This window comes from Eurosta solidaginis, chromosome 5 (genome assembly GCF_040869045.1).
Source record: "Eurosta solidaginis isolate ZX-2024a chromosome 5, ASM4086904v1, whole genome shotgun sequence".
NCBI lineage: Eukaryota > Metazoa > Arthropoda > Insecta > Diptera > Tephritidae > Eurosta > Eurosta solidaginis.
The window spans coordinates 29,925,734-29,938,108 of record NC_090323.1 but is presented as its reverse complement, the minus strand read 5'-3'; the positions used below and the strand labels follow the sequence as shown (position 1 = coordinate 29,938,108).

General features: G+C 44.0%; 1 protein-coding gene across 3 annotated transcripts in view; it reads right to left on the bottom strand.

Annotated features, from left to right (window-relative positions):
- The window catches only part of LOC137254449 (uncharacterized), a 447,929-nt gene that overhangs the window by 282,583 nt on the left and 152,971 nt on the right, over window positions 1-12,375 (bottom strand). Inside the window, exon 1 of one of the 3 annotated variants that reach the window (XM_067792138.1) lies at window positions 7,121-7,577. The exons of the other annotated variants lie outside the window; for them this stretch is intronic. Within the exon in view, the coding sequence (XP_067648239.1) occupies window positions 7,121-7,171 (51 nt within the window). The 5' untranslated portion in view covers window positions 7,172-7,577. Of the gene's footprint in view, window positions 1-7,120; window positions 7,578-12,375 lie in introns of those variants that run through there. 3 annotated transcript variants of the gene reach the window in all.

The window sequence follows — 12,375 nt, the reverse complement described above, 5'->3', positions numbered from 1 at the left end:
CATATTTATCAGTTTTGACAGGTTGATGCGACAATGAACTTTAGAGCTCTCAGCAACAGCTTTCATTTGATATCCATATTCTATAAACATATTCTAGGGGTACTCGGGTCCCCGTTTTGGCCTATATTTCGAGACCCTAGTCACCCAGGGATATGAAAATTACCCTCTACTAAAGCACTCATCAACAGCTTTCATTTGATATCCATATTCTATAAACACATTTTAGGGGTAGATACCCGGGTCCACGTTTTGGCCTATATCTCGAGACCCTGTACTATAAACCTCACGGAACCCGAGAGTTTTCCAACGAATCCAAAACCGTGGAAATAAGTTCGTGCGTTCTGGAGTTATAGCGTCAGGAAGGAAAACCCGACTTATTTTTATATTATAGATATACGACCGGTCTCTACGATTTTATCAGAAAATAGTATGTCCCATATATGAAAGCATCTAGTAAATTTTGAGCTTTTGTCTGATAAATTCAGAAAGATTTTACAAAAAATTTCTTTTCTGAAAAATCGGTTATATGGAGGATACATGCTATAGTGGTCCGACCGGCTCGGTTCCAACAAATGTCAGATCGGAATGAAATAGATACCCGCTCACCAAACTTCATCAAGATATCTCAAAAACTGAGGGACAAGTTTGCGTTCAAATAGACAGACGGTCATGGCTAAATCAACTTAGATCGTCATCCTGATCATTTCGGTATACTTATTGGTGGGTCCATCTCTTCTCTTTTATGCACTTACAATTTTGAGATTCGTGACAAACTAAATGTACCATTTAATGTAAGCTAGAATAATAGAGAAAAACTGTTTAAGTTGACTCGGCCGGGACTTGAACATTCAGTGCGAAAAGCGGATAACGCTACCACCACACCACTGCGACTTGCTGCTCACATCTACCCTTACTCAATACAATGAATACAAATAAGTTTTGATATTTCTCCGAAAAGTGTTAACACTGCATTAAATTTTTGTGTGTACATCTACATATGTACATATATATGTTACGAAAATAATTGTCTGCTATATTCAAATCTGGCAAAAATATCTACCAAAAAAAAACGTTTAAAAATTACTTTACCATCAGATCTTAAAAATTTTACGCAGAATTGAAAAAATTTCAATTTTTTAAGTTTTTTTTTTGCTAGAGGCAAATTTGTACCATTGTCTAATTTTCAGCTGTGCTTAAGTAAATATTTGCTCGAGTTCAAGTGACTGTTATTAATTGTTGAAATTATGTCCACATTGCAAGTTTCATTAGTTAAGATATTATAAATCTTATATTTGTCGTGTTTATACCTTTCACGAAAATTATTTGGTATATTTAGTTTGTCACGAATCTCAAAATTGTAAGTCCTTAAAAAAGATAGACACATCAATAAATATACCGAAATGATCAGGATGGCGAGCTGAGTTAATTTAGCCATGTCCGTCTGTCCGTCAGCCCGTCTGTTCTTCCGCCTCTCTGTCTGTTTGAACGCAAACTAGTCCCTCAATTTTTGAGATATCTCGATGAAATTTGGTGAGCTTGTCTATTTGGGTGACAAATTAATCATTTGTCGGAACTGACCAGTTCGGACCACAATAGCATATATCCCACATACAACCGATTTTACCGACTAAAGTTATGGCACAGCCGAAGACAGTGCCGTCCTTACATGGTTTTTATTAATATAGAAAGAAATATTAAGTAGGACCACGTCAGTAGTTTGAATTTTTTATAATTTTTTTAAACATGCAAAAAGCTTCGAAAGTAACACGTATATTTTCACATGTTTCACAAAGCAAACACATTCCCCAGTCGTGTGAATACTGGCAAGATACCCAGTAAGACAAGCATTTTCCATGATCTTTTACCATGCCACTTATGAAGTCTTTCGGGCGAGTTTTCTCAAGGCATTTAGTTTATAATGTTGGGGATATTGAGAAAAAGTATACGCTAAAGTCTGCACTGTGTGACTGGTTGCCCTTGTTGTAAGCGCAAAAGGCGTGATATTTCTCATGGTCTTTAGTTTGCAACGTGCGGCTGGACGCCACCTCCAATAACAGGTCAATATAGAAAGGGCATATAATGTGTATACACCGGGATCGCCCCTGCTATATCGGATATCAGAATGCTCATCCCTACCGGCAGACCTGCAAGGCTACAGGGTTCTGAATATCCTTTTTTGATTATTTTTATTCTCAGTTGAGAAAAGCTTTCAAAGTATAAAAATTTTGTCCCCATAATGGTAGCCTCTGATGGAAGTAACTTATCGAGATAGATCAGTGATGAGCACACATATACATTTACAAAATGAGAATGTGGTAAAATCTTCGCCATACCTGAAAAAATTTGAATTCTTGATACCGAAGTGTTTTGGGATTTGAAATAACGACTTTAGCTTTACCATGTAAGGTAAGTTCGAAACAAGAAGAACAATAACATCCCTAGGCGGATACATAGACATCTATCCAGAGATTAAAGCAGCAACAACAACGTAATTTCCGACTTAGGTGCCGGTTGAACTGGCCGGGCAATAACGACTCCTCATAGTTTGAAAGTATACATAGTGTTACCACAATTTGTATGACGACCAAACGGAAAACCCCCAAGTAGCCAAAAGGACTTAAGGAATAACTCCGCCTCTTTGGCAAATACTCAAAGTTTCTACAACCCAGCTTAATTGCTGCTTCGAGATCTGGCAATTCTGTGGCTTCTAGTAGCTGGACCCTTGACATCTCGACCGCAAGACGCACAGAATGTACTCAATTGTTTCTTCCTGCAGTTCGCCCTTCCTACATCTACTTTTACTGACGAGGCCTAACTTATATGCTTAGTATGCCAATCGTGAGCCTTAAATCTTTCAGTCCACGCTTTTCCTGCTTGCTTAGATGCTGAACGTCGAACAAATTATTATTCGAGCACGCGAAATTTGTTTGGGGGTAAACGACCTTTTTTAATATCTGTGTGAGGCTGTATGTTATAAAGCTCAATAAAGCTCTCAAACGCGTTTAATGGGTTACTCATTTTCGGGATAGATAAATACATACATGACAAGACCATCATATTGAAAAAAAAAAAAATTCACTAAGCCACGTCCATCCGTCTATCCAGCGGCAAAAACGACAGCTTGAGTAAATTTTGAGATATCTCAATACTTATTTGTGAATTTCCATCGCTAATTAAAATGAGTGAAATGGAAAGATAACCAGGCCCACTTTGATTATTCAGTAAATAATGCAGCTTCAACAAATAAATTTTGCAATATTATGGCTGATTAATCAAATATGGTTTAAGTTATCAAAACAAAACTCGGGAAATTTGTTAACCTTTTCATAGGGAATCTAAACAAAGAACAAAATCGGTAATGGGGCAAGCGAGCGCATTTTGCCGGCAATCTGTAATGCATCTTTTAGTCGACAAGGCTAGACGTCGTGCCAATAGATGGGCACATAAACACAAATACGGCGTGCCAACTATTACCATCACCTCCACAGAGGTTGAAGAAGTCATTAAAAAGGCCAAGTCCTCTGAATAAATAAGCCAAGACGGTATAGCCATGCCAGTGCTCAAACGCCTTAGGGATAACGGAATAAGCTATCTACCGCACGTTTCCAACATTTCGTTGAAGAGCTTTATCATTCCCGAACAATGGAAAATAGCAAGGATAGTTCCACTAGTAAAGCCTGGAAAACCATCTAACGATAGTCATATCAACCGATAGCACTCCTATCTCTAGTAACAAAGGCGAAACCGTCCTGCTCCCCCATTTCACTGCGAATATTTGCAGCATGGCTTCCGCAAAACTCATAGCGCTACCACCGAGCTAAACGCCATAAACACTCAGCTAAATTACGGACTGACCAGGATAGGATAGGATAGGATAGGTTAGGTGGTAGCTGCCCTGATAAGGATAGCTCACTTGGACAACACGAAGGTCCGTTGTGATACCACATACACCAAAAATAACGGTGACCTAGATCCAGCTACTTAGAGAATCGTTGGGTAGCAACGATAAAGCTCCGAATGATACCGATCTCAACTTTGGATATATCCTCGGGAGATCCAAGTGAGTCGCGACCGAAGTACTTTCGCCTAATTCTGGCAAAAGCTGGACAATCAAGCATAAAGTGATTAGGTGATTCCACCTCATCATCCTCCATACAGCTGCAGCAGGATGGAGTTTCCAGTATATTGAGACGTACCGCATGGATACCCATGGGACAGTGCCCTGTCAAAACCCCAATGACCATTGATAGGTGAGCCTTAGTGAACCCAATTATTTCAGCAGACCTCCTGCCATCCACTTTCGGCCAGAAAGATCTTGCTACCCTGCAAGACGTGGTATCCGCCCAACGTTTGCTGAGCTGATTCGAGGCCCAGCTATGGAGGAGCAATCCACAGGTGGCCAGCGGGATCCCGAAGTCCCTACAGCCATCTTCATCCGGTTCAGTTGTACCGATGCGGGCTAAGAGATCCGCTTGACAGTTACCCGGGATATCACTATGGCCCGGGACCCAGATAATCTTAATTGTAAAATAATTCGATGCAATCGCAAGCGAGGTCAGGCACTCCCAGACCACCCTCGATTGCACTGTAGTTGAGCTCAAGGCCTTGATAGCCGATTGGCTATCAGAGTAGATGTTAAATTCCCTAACCGTGGTAGCACTGGATAGCATTCCATCCACCGCATCCTTAATCGCAGCAATTTCCGCTTGGAATACACTGCAGTGATCAGCCAACTTAAACTTGCGGCTTAAATTTAGCTCTTGACAAAAGACCCCCCCACCAACCTTTCCATCCAGCTTTGACCCATCCGTGCACAAGTTAACCGGTCCCATGCCCCAGATAATTCCTCTTCCCCAATCCTCTCTCTCTGGAATAACTGGGGTGAAGGTTGTATAGGGAGCTGTTATCGGCATACAGTAGTCCGTTCTGTCCGGGATGAAGTCGAAACTGGTAAGAAGGCTAGAGTGTCCGCGGTCAGAAAGTCTATATCCCATATCACGAAGCCTGACCAACGACCTTGCCGCGGCCGCCTTTCCCGCAATATCTACTGGGTATATGTTCAGCATGACGTTCAGTGCCAAGGTAGGCGTTGTTCTGAGAGCGCCACTGATACCGATCAGCGCCGTCCGTTGCACTGACACTAACATTTTGGAGGTGCTCGCCGTGTCCAGTGCTTTCCACCAGACCAGCACCCCATATAGCAGAATCGGATTGACCACCATCTCATAAAGCCAGTGTACTATTCTTGGCGAGAGTCCCCATCTCTTTCCGATAGCTCCTCTGCAGCAGTACAAGGCAATGGCGGACTTCCTGGCCCGATCTTCCACATTGGGTCTCCAGGACAGTTTCTTGTCCAAAACAATCCCCAAATATTTAACCCTATCAGAAAGTACCAACGGTACCCCTCCAATCAAGGGAGTTCTGAAATCGGGCACCTTATATCTTCTTGTGAAAAGGACCAATTCCGTTTTTCCCGGGTTGACCGCCAATCCACATGATTCAGCCCACCTAGCCACAGTATCCAGGTAGCCCTGAAGAACATCGCGCAGGGCGCCCAGAAATTTGCCTCTGACTAGGATAGCGAGGTCATCTGCATAGGCAACCACCCGACAACCATTGGCTTCCAGCTCCACAAGAAGCTCGTTGACTACCACAACCCAGAGGAGAGGAGATAGGACACCCCCCTGTGGCGTGCCCCTGCACACCTTCCTCTTAATTATGGCCCCTCCCCACTCCGCTGCGACAATTCTGCCGCATAGAAGTTTGCTAATAAATTCAACCAGAGCCGCCTCGACTCCTAAACCCACCAGAGCTCTTTCGATTGACCCCGGTAAGACATTGTTAAAAGCTCCCTCGATGTCTAGAAAGGCACCCAGAGCATACTCTTTGTGTTCTAGGGACCCCTCTATTTGCTTTACAATCGAATGGAGAGCCGTTTCCGTCGATCTGCCCTTGCAGTACGCATGTTGTGAAGCCGACAGTAACCCCCGAGGTATCCTTTCCCGTAGGTACAGGTCAATCAACCGCTCAAACGTCTTAAGAAGAAACGACGAGAGACTGATTGGCCTGAAATCCTTAGGTGATACATGAGAGCTTCTGCCGGCCTTCGGAATGAAAATAACCCTAACCGTGTGCCAAGACTTCGGGATATAGTTAAGCCTGAGGCAGTTAGTATATATGATGGCCAACCAGCGGCAGGAAATCCCCAAAGACCTTTGAAGCTGCGCAGGAATGATTCCATCCGGGCCCGGAGACTTATAGGGCTTGAACGACCCTATAGCCCAGGTTATCTGACTTTCCCGTATTGGAATGGCAGGCACTTCTGCATGGCCAACGACCGCCGACCATGCAGGCGAAGATCCCTGCGCAACTGGGACATCGGGAAAATGATTGTCCAGTAAAAGCCTTAGGGACTCCTCGCTACTCATCGACCAGTCCCCACCATCATCTCTCAGATACCCCAGAGGAGCGGGGTTCCTAGAGAGTATTTTTCTAAATCTCGCGGATTCATTGCAGCCTTCTACGTTTTCGCAGAAGCTTCGCCATGCATCTCGCTTGGCTATCCTTATTTCATATTTATAAATCCCCAGACTCACCTTATAGAGCTCCCAGTCCGAGGGTAATTTACTCCTCCTGGCTCTGTTGAAGAGCCGCCGACTGGACGCTCTTAGGTCGTCAAGAGAATCCGACCACCAGGGCGGCTTGCCCTTCCCCCTGTAAGTTTTCAATGGGCAGGACAGCTGAAAGGCGCTATTGCTTGCCGAGGTGAAGTTTTCCACCAGAACGTCTATCTCAGATTCGGACAGGCCCGAACTAATGATAGGCACCGCAGGCAGTAGCTCTCCCAGCTTCCTACAATACAAGTCCCAGTTAGTACTTTTAGGGTTCCTATAAGATATTTTACCGGGACGTTCTTCGTTCACTGAGAACTGAATATATCGGTGATCAGAGAAGGAGTGCTCGTTGAGAACCCTCCATCCAGATATCCGACCTTCCAGTTCTCTACTAACCAGGGTGAGGTCCAGGACCTCCTCCCTTAACGCAGTAATAAAAGTCGGGTCATTCCCCCTATTACATATACAAAGTCCCTCATCTACAATAAAAGTAAATAAAGACTCACCTCTAGTGTTGGTATCCGAGCTTCCCCAAATGCTATGATGGGCATTTGCATCGGCACCGATGATCACGCCAACACCTCTCCGCCTTGCTTCAGCGGTGATTTCACCCAGTATCGCAGGTGGTGGTCCCACTACGTCCCCGTGGGGCATGTACGCTGAGACCACCCACATTTCATTACTTCCTCGCTCGAGGCAGACCGTGGTTACGTCAGCATTGCTGAAATTAGAGAGAATAAAAGCTTTAATCTCTTTTTTAACAAGCACACAGGATCTAGGCCTACTTGCCTCCCCATGCACCAAGGTGTTGAATTTTCCAGTCCTTAATCCAGAAATCTTACTGCCGTTACTACTCAGCCACGGCTCCTGGACAAGGACTATATCCACTCCGCCTTTTTCAAGGCAGAGCAACAAATTTGCGGAAGCCGCCTTAGAGTGCTGAAGATTGATTTGACGGATTTCCATCAAAAGCGCTCTTCTTCCGCACCCCATCCTTGGCGGATTCGTATTAGTATTGTCCATTCTAAAAAAAAAGTCCCCCCTCAAGGCCGCTATCCGGAGCCGATTGTGTAGTCGCCCTTTAACGATCTCGTGGTTATCTATGCTACGCAGGGAGGCCACGCGAGGGTTGACGCATTACCTTATGAGTAATGCGTTCAGAGCCAGACCGGACGCGAAGCGGGAAAATCTTCAACCGCACCTACACCACCAACTTAACGGCGACGGAGCCGGAACGTACCTTGAGGCCCGCCACGGTTTTAACGGGACGTGGGCAGGTGCAGCATTAGCCTACCAGCCATTTTGGTAGGGTTTCACCCCGACCTACTAAAGTGGCAGAATACCGCACCTACCAGCCCAATGTCATCAAGTCAAAATGTGATGTGAAATCAAAGTCCTAAAACAGTCCAGTTCGTCACCGTTGTGTACCGATCTTGACTCTCCCTCCCCTGAGCTCGGCACAATGACTCAAGGGGCGCGGGTTTTATCGAGTTGTCCTCTCTAGATCCGCCATTATCAGTAGAAGCAAGGGCACCTCGTGCAGGACGTGATAACTAATCACGCGTGACATTCGTCACTATGGCCGGTCTAAGACTGATATCAGTCCCTGATCCAGAGCCTGAAACCACTTATGATATCCAAGCCAAGTATCTTAGCCCCCGGACTGACCAGGAAAAGCCCATCAATTCGTCTGCGCAGGTTGCCTTCATAAAAAAATTTTAATTCCATAACAACTGAAAATTAGGAATAAAAAATAAATAAGAAATGAAAATTTGGAAATTTTCGCCTGTAGCTCTTTTGTTCAGAGAAAAATTAAATATCGTAACAAAATAGGATTTATAATAAACCGAGACTGAGGCGCTGTTTTCCTAAAATATTTTAATTGAAAAAAAAAATAAAAAATTGGGTGAGTGGCGCTTTTGTACATAGGATAGGATAGGTTAGGTGGTAGCTGCCCTGATAAGGATAGCTCACTTGGACAACACGAGGGTCCGTTGTGATACCACATACACCAAAAATAACGGTGACCTAGATCCAGCTACTTAGAGAATCGTTGGGTAGCAACGATAAAGCTCCGAATGATACCGATCTCAACTTTGGATATATCCTCGGGAGATCCAAGTGAGTCGCGACCGAAGTACTTTCGCCTAATTCTGGCAAAAGCTGGACAATCAAGCATAAAGTGATTTGGTGATTCCACCTCATCATCCTCCATACAGCTGCAGCAGGATGGAGTTTCCAGTATATTGAGACGTACCGCATGGATACCCATGGGACAGTGCCCTGTCAAAACCCCAATGACCATTGATAGGTGAGCCTTAGTGAACCCAATTATTTCAGCAGACCTCCTGCCATCCACTTTCGGCCAGAAAGATCTTGCTACCCTGCAAGACGTGGTATCCGCCCAACGTTTGCTGAGCTGATTCGAGGCCCAGCTATGGAGGAGCAATCCACAGGTGGCCAGCGGGATCCCGAAGTCCCTACAGCCATCTTCATCCGGTTCAGTTGTACCGATGCGGGCTAAGAGATCCGCTTGACAGTTACCCGGGATATCACTATGGCCCGGGACCCAGATAATCTTAATTGTAAAATAATTCGATGCAATCGCAAGCGAGGTCAGGCACTCCCAGACCACCCTCGATCGCACTGTAGTTGAGCTCAAGGCCTTGATAGCCGATTGGCTATCAGAGTAGATGTTAAATTCCCTAACCGTGGTAGCACTGGATAGCATTCCATCCACCGCATCCTTAATCGCAGCAATTTCCGCTTGGAATACACTGCAGTGATCAGCCAACTTAAACTTGCGGCTTAAATTTAGCTCTTGACAAAAGACCCCCCCACCAACCTTTCCATCCAGCTTTGACCCATCCGTGAACAAGTTAACCGGTCCCATGCCCCAGATAATTCCTCTTCCCCAATCCTCTCTCTCTGGAATAACTGGGGTGAAGGTTGTATAGGGAGCTGTTATCGGCATACAGTAGTCCGTTCTGTCCGGGATGAAGTCGAAACTGGTAAGAAGGCTAGAGTGTCCGCGGTCAGAAAGTCTATATCCCATATCACGAAGCCTGACCAACGACCTTGCCGCGGCCGCCTTTCCCGCAATATCTACTGGGTATATGTTCAGCATGACGTTCAGTGCCAAGGTAGGCGTTGTTCTGAGAGCGCCACTGATACCGATCAGCGCCGTCCGTTGCACTGACACTAACATTTTGGAGGTGCTCGCCGTGTCCAGTGCTTTCCACCAGACCAGCACCCCATATAGCAGAATCGGTTTGACCACCATCTCATAAAGCCAGTGTACTATTCTTGGCGAGAGTCCCCATCTCTTTCCGATAGCTCCTCTGCAGCAGTACAAGGCAATGGCGGCCTTCCTGGCCCGATCTTCCACATTGGGTCTCCAGGACAGTTTCTTGTCCAAAACAATCCCCAAATATTTCACCCTATCAGAAAGTACCAACGGTACCCTCCAATCGAGGGAGTTCTGAAATCGGGCACCTTATATCTTCTTGTGAAAAGGACCAATTCCGTTTTTCCCGGGTTGACCGCCAATCCACATGATTCAGCCCACCTAGCCACAGTATCCAGGTAGCCCTGAAGAACATCGCGCAGGGCGCCCAGAAATTTGTCTCTGACTAGGATAGCGAGGTCATCCGCATAGGCAACCACCCGACAACCATTGGCTTCCAGCTCCACAAGAAGCTCGTTGACCACCACAACCCAGAGGAGAGGAGATAGGACACCCCCCCTGTGGCGTGCCCCTGCACACCTTCCTCTTAATTATGGCCCCTCCCCACTCCGCTGCGACAATTCTGCCGCATAGAAGTTTGCTAATAAATTCAACCAGAGCCGCCTCGACTCCTAAACCCACCAGAGCTCTTTCGATTGACCCCGGTAAGACATTGTTAAAAGCTCCCTCGATGTCTAGAAAGGCACCCAGAGCATACTCTTTGTGTTCTAGGGACCCCTCTATTTGCTTTACAATCGAATGGAGAGCCGTTTCCGTCGATCTGCCCTTGCAGTACGCATGTTGTGAAGCCGACAGTAACCCCCGAGGTATCCTTTCCCGTAGGTACAGGTCAATCAACCGCTCAAACGTCTTAAGAAGAAACGACGAGAGACTGATTGGCCTGAAATCCTTAGGTGATACATGAGAGCTTCTGCCGGCCTTCGGAATGAAAATAACCCTAACCGTGTGCCAAGACTTCGGGATATAGATAAGCCTGAGGCAGTTAGTACATATAAAACTAAAATTGCCAATAAATAAGCTGTAAAATTAATTTTGTACTTTTTTATTTACAAATATTTTACCACTGGTGGCACCATTTTTGGTAGTTCATGGCAATTTTCATACATTTTATAAGTAATTTTTATATTAAATTCTAAGAAAGCTATAAGCCTCTGGTGGGGTGGCATTCTTGGAAAGAGAAGGGGCCCTTCCCCACTCGCTACAGTGTGATCAACCCCGGGTTTAATCGATATTGTGAATATTTCATAGCACAAATCGGAAAAATCCATTGAGAATACACGAAACCTAACGAAAGAGCTGACTTTTTTTTTACACATTTTCCTTGCACTTAACTGAGACGCGAAGCTTCAGTTAGCATGAAAATAGCCAAATGTCAATAACTAAGTAGCTAGCTGAAGATGGTGAACCCGGCCCTCATGCTATACAAAGGGCCCTGATAGTGAATGTTCCGCTACTTACTAGTTTTTATCATTATATTTTCGCTTTAAATTCCTTGTGTTCCCGTACAGTTAGAAACATCAACATTTTCATTATGCATACTAACATAGAATTTAAATTTATAATATTGATAGACATATTTGCTGGGCTGGTGTCAATACTAAGCTTTTTAAAAACCGTTTCATTTTGCCGCTAATTTTGAAGGACGTTTTAGAGCTACTTATCGTGGTACTAGTGATTCCCAATAGGCTCTTTGAAATTACCCATATAAATTCTAAAAAATTTCCTCAATTTCCCATATCTTAAATCAAATAATTCGAAACAAATCTTAGGAAACCTAAAATATTTGTTGTAGTAATATAAAAATTATTTATTAATCGACCTACACAGTTGGGAAGGGTGCACTAAATATTTGAAAAAACTTCGAACTCTTAGAAGTTATGAAATACATTTGAATCGAGAGCTGGAGGATTTATATTGCTTTCTATGTGAAATATATTGTAACTTATGCTAATATAAATGGTTAAACCATGCCAGTTCTCAATGGCTTATATATCAGTGGTCATAAATCATAACATCCTAAGTCAAAAATCACGCCAAGGATAAAATATATGAAAATGGGTGTACGAAATGTTTGTTTTTAGGCTGTTACCATTCGCATATCTTTTTATTTTTTCCTATTATTCTTCATTTTCGTACAAAATAAAAATTATCCGAATGAATAACACTGGCCAACATGAAATTTTCCTTTTACTCGAAACTATTGTAACGAATTTTTGGAAATTCTTCATAATTAGACACCTTCTGCTAATGTTCGAATCGATGAACTGTCGAATAAATAACTCAAATATTCAGTATTGCCAAATGGTCTTTATTTAGACTATTTTGGGTGTAGTACTTCATAATTATACCTCACTAATAGCGGATTTAAATCAAACGGATTACTGATTCTTCAGCTTGCGCTGCTTGTATACTCTCGGTTACCTCGTTTGCGCGTTTCTCTTTAGGATGCTTCGTGAACACGCTTCTAGAACAATTGTATATCATTCTTACTTATTTAGCTATATACAAGTTAAG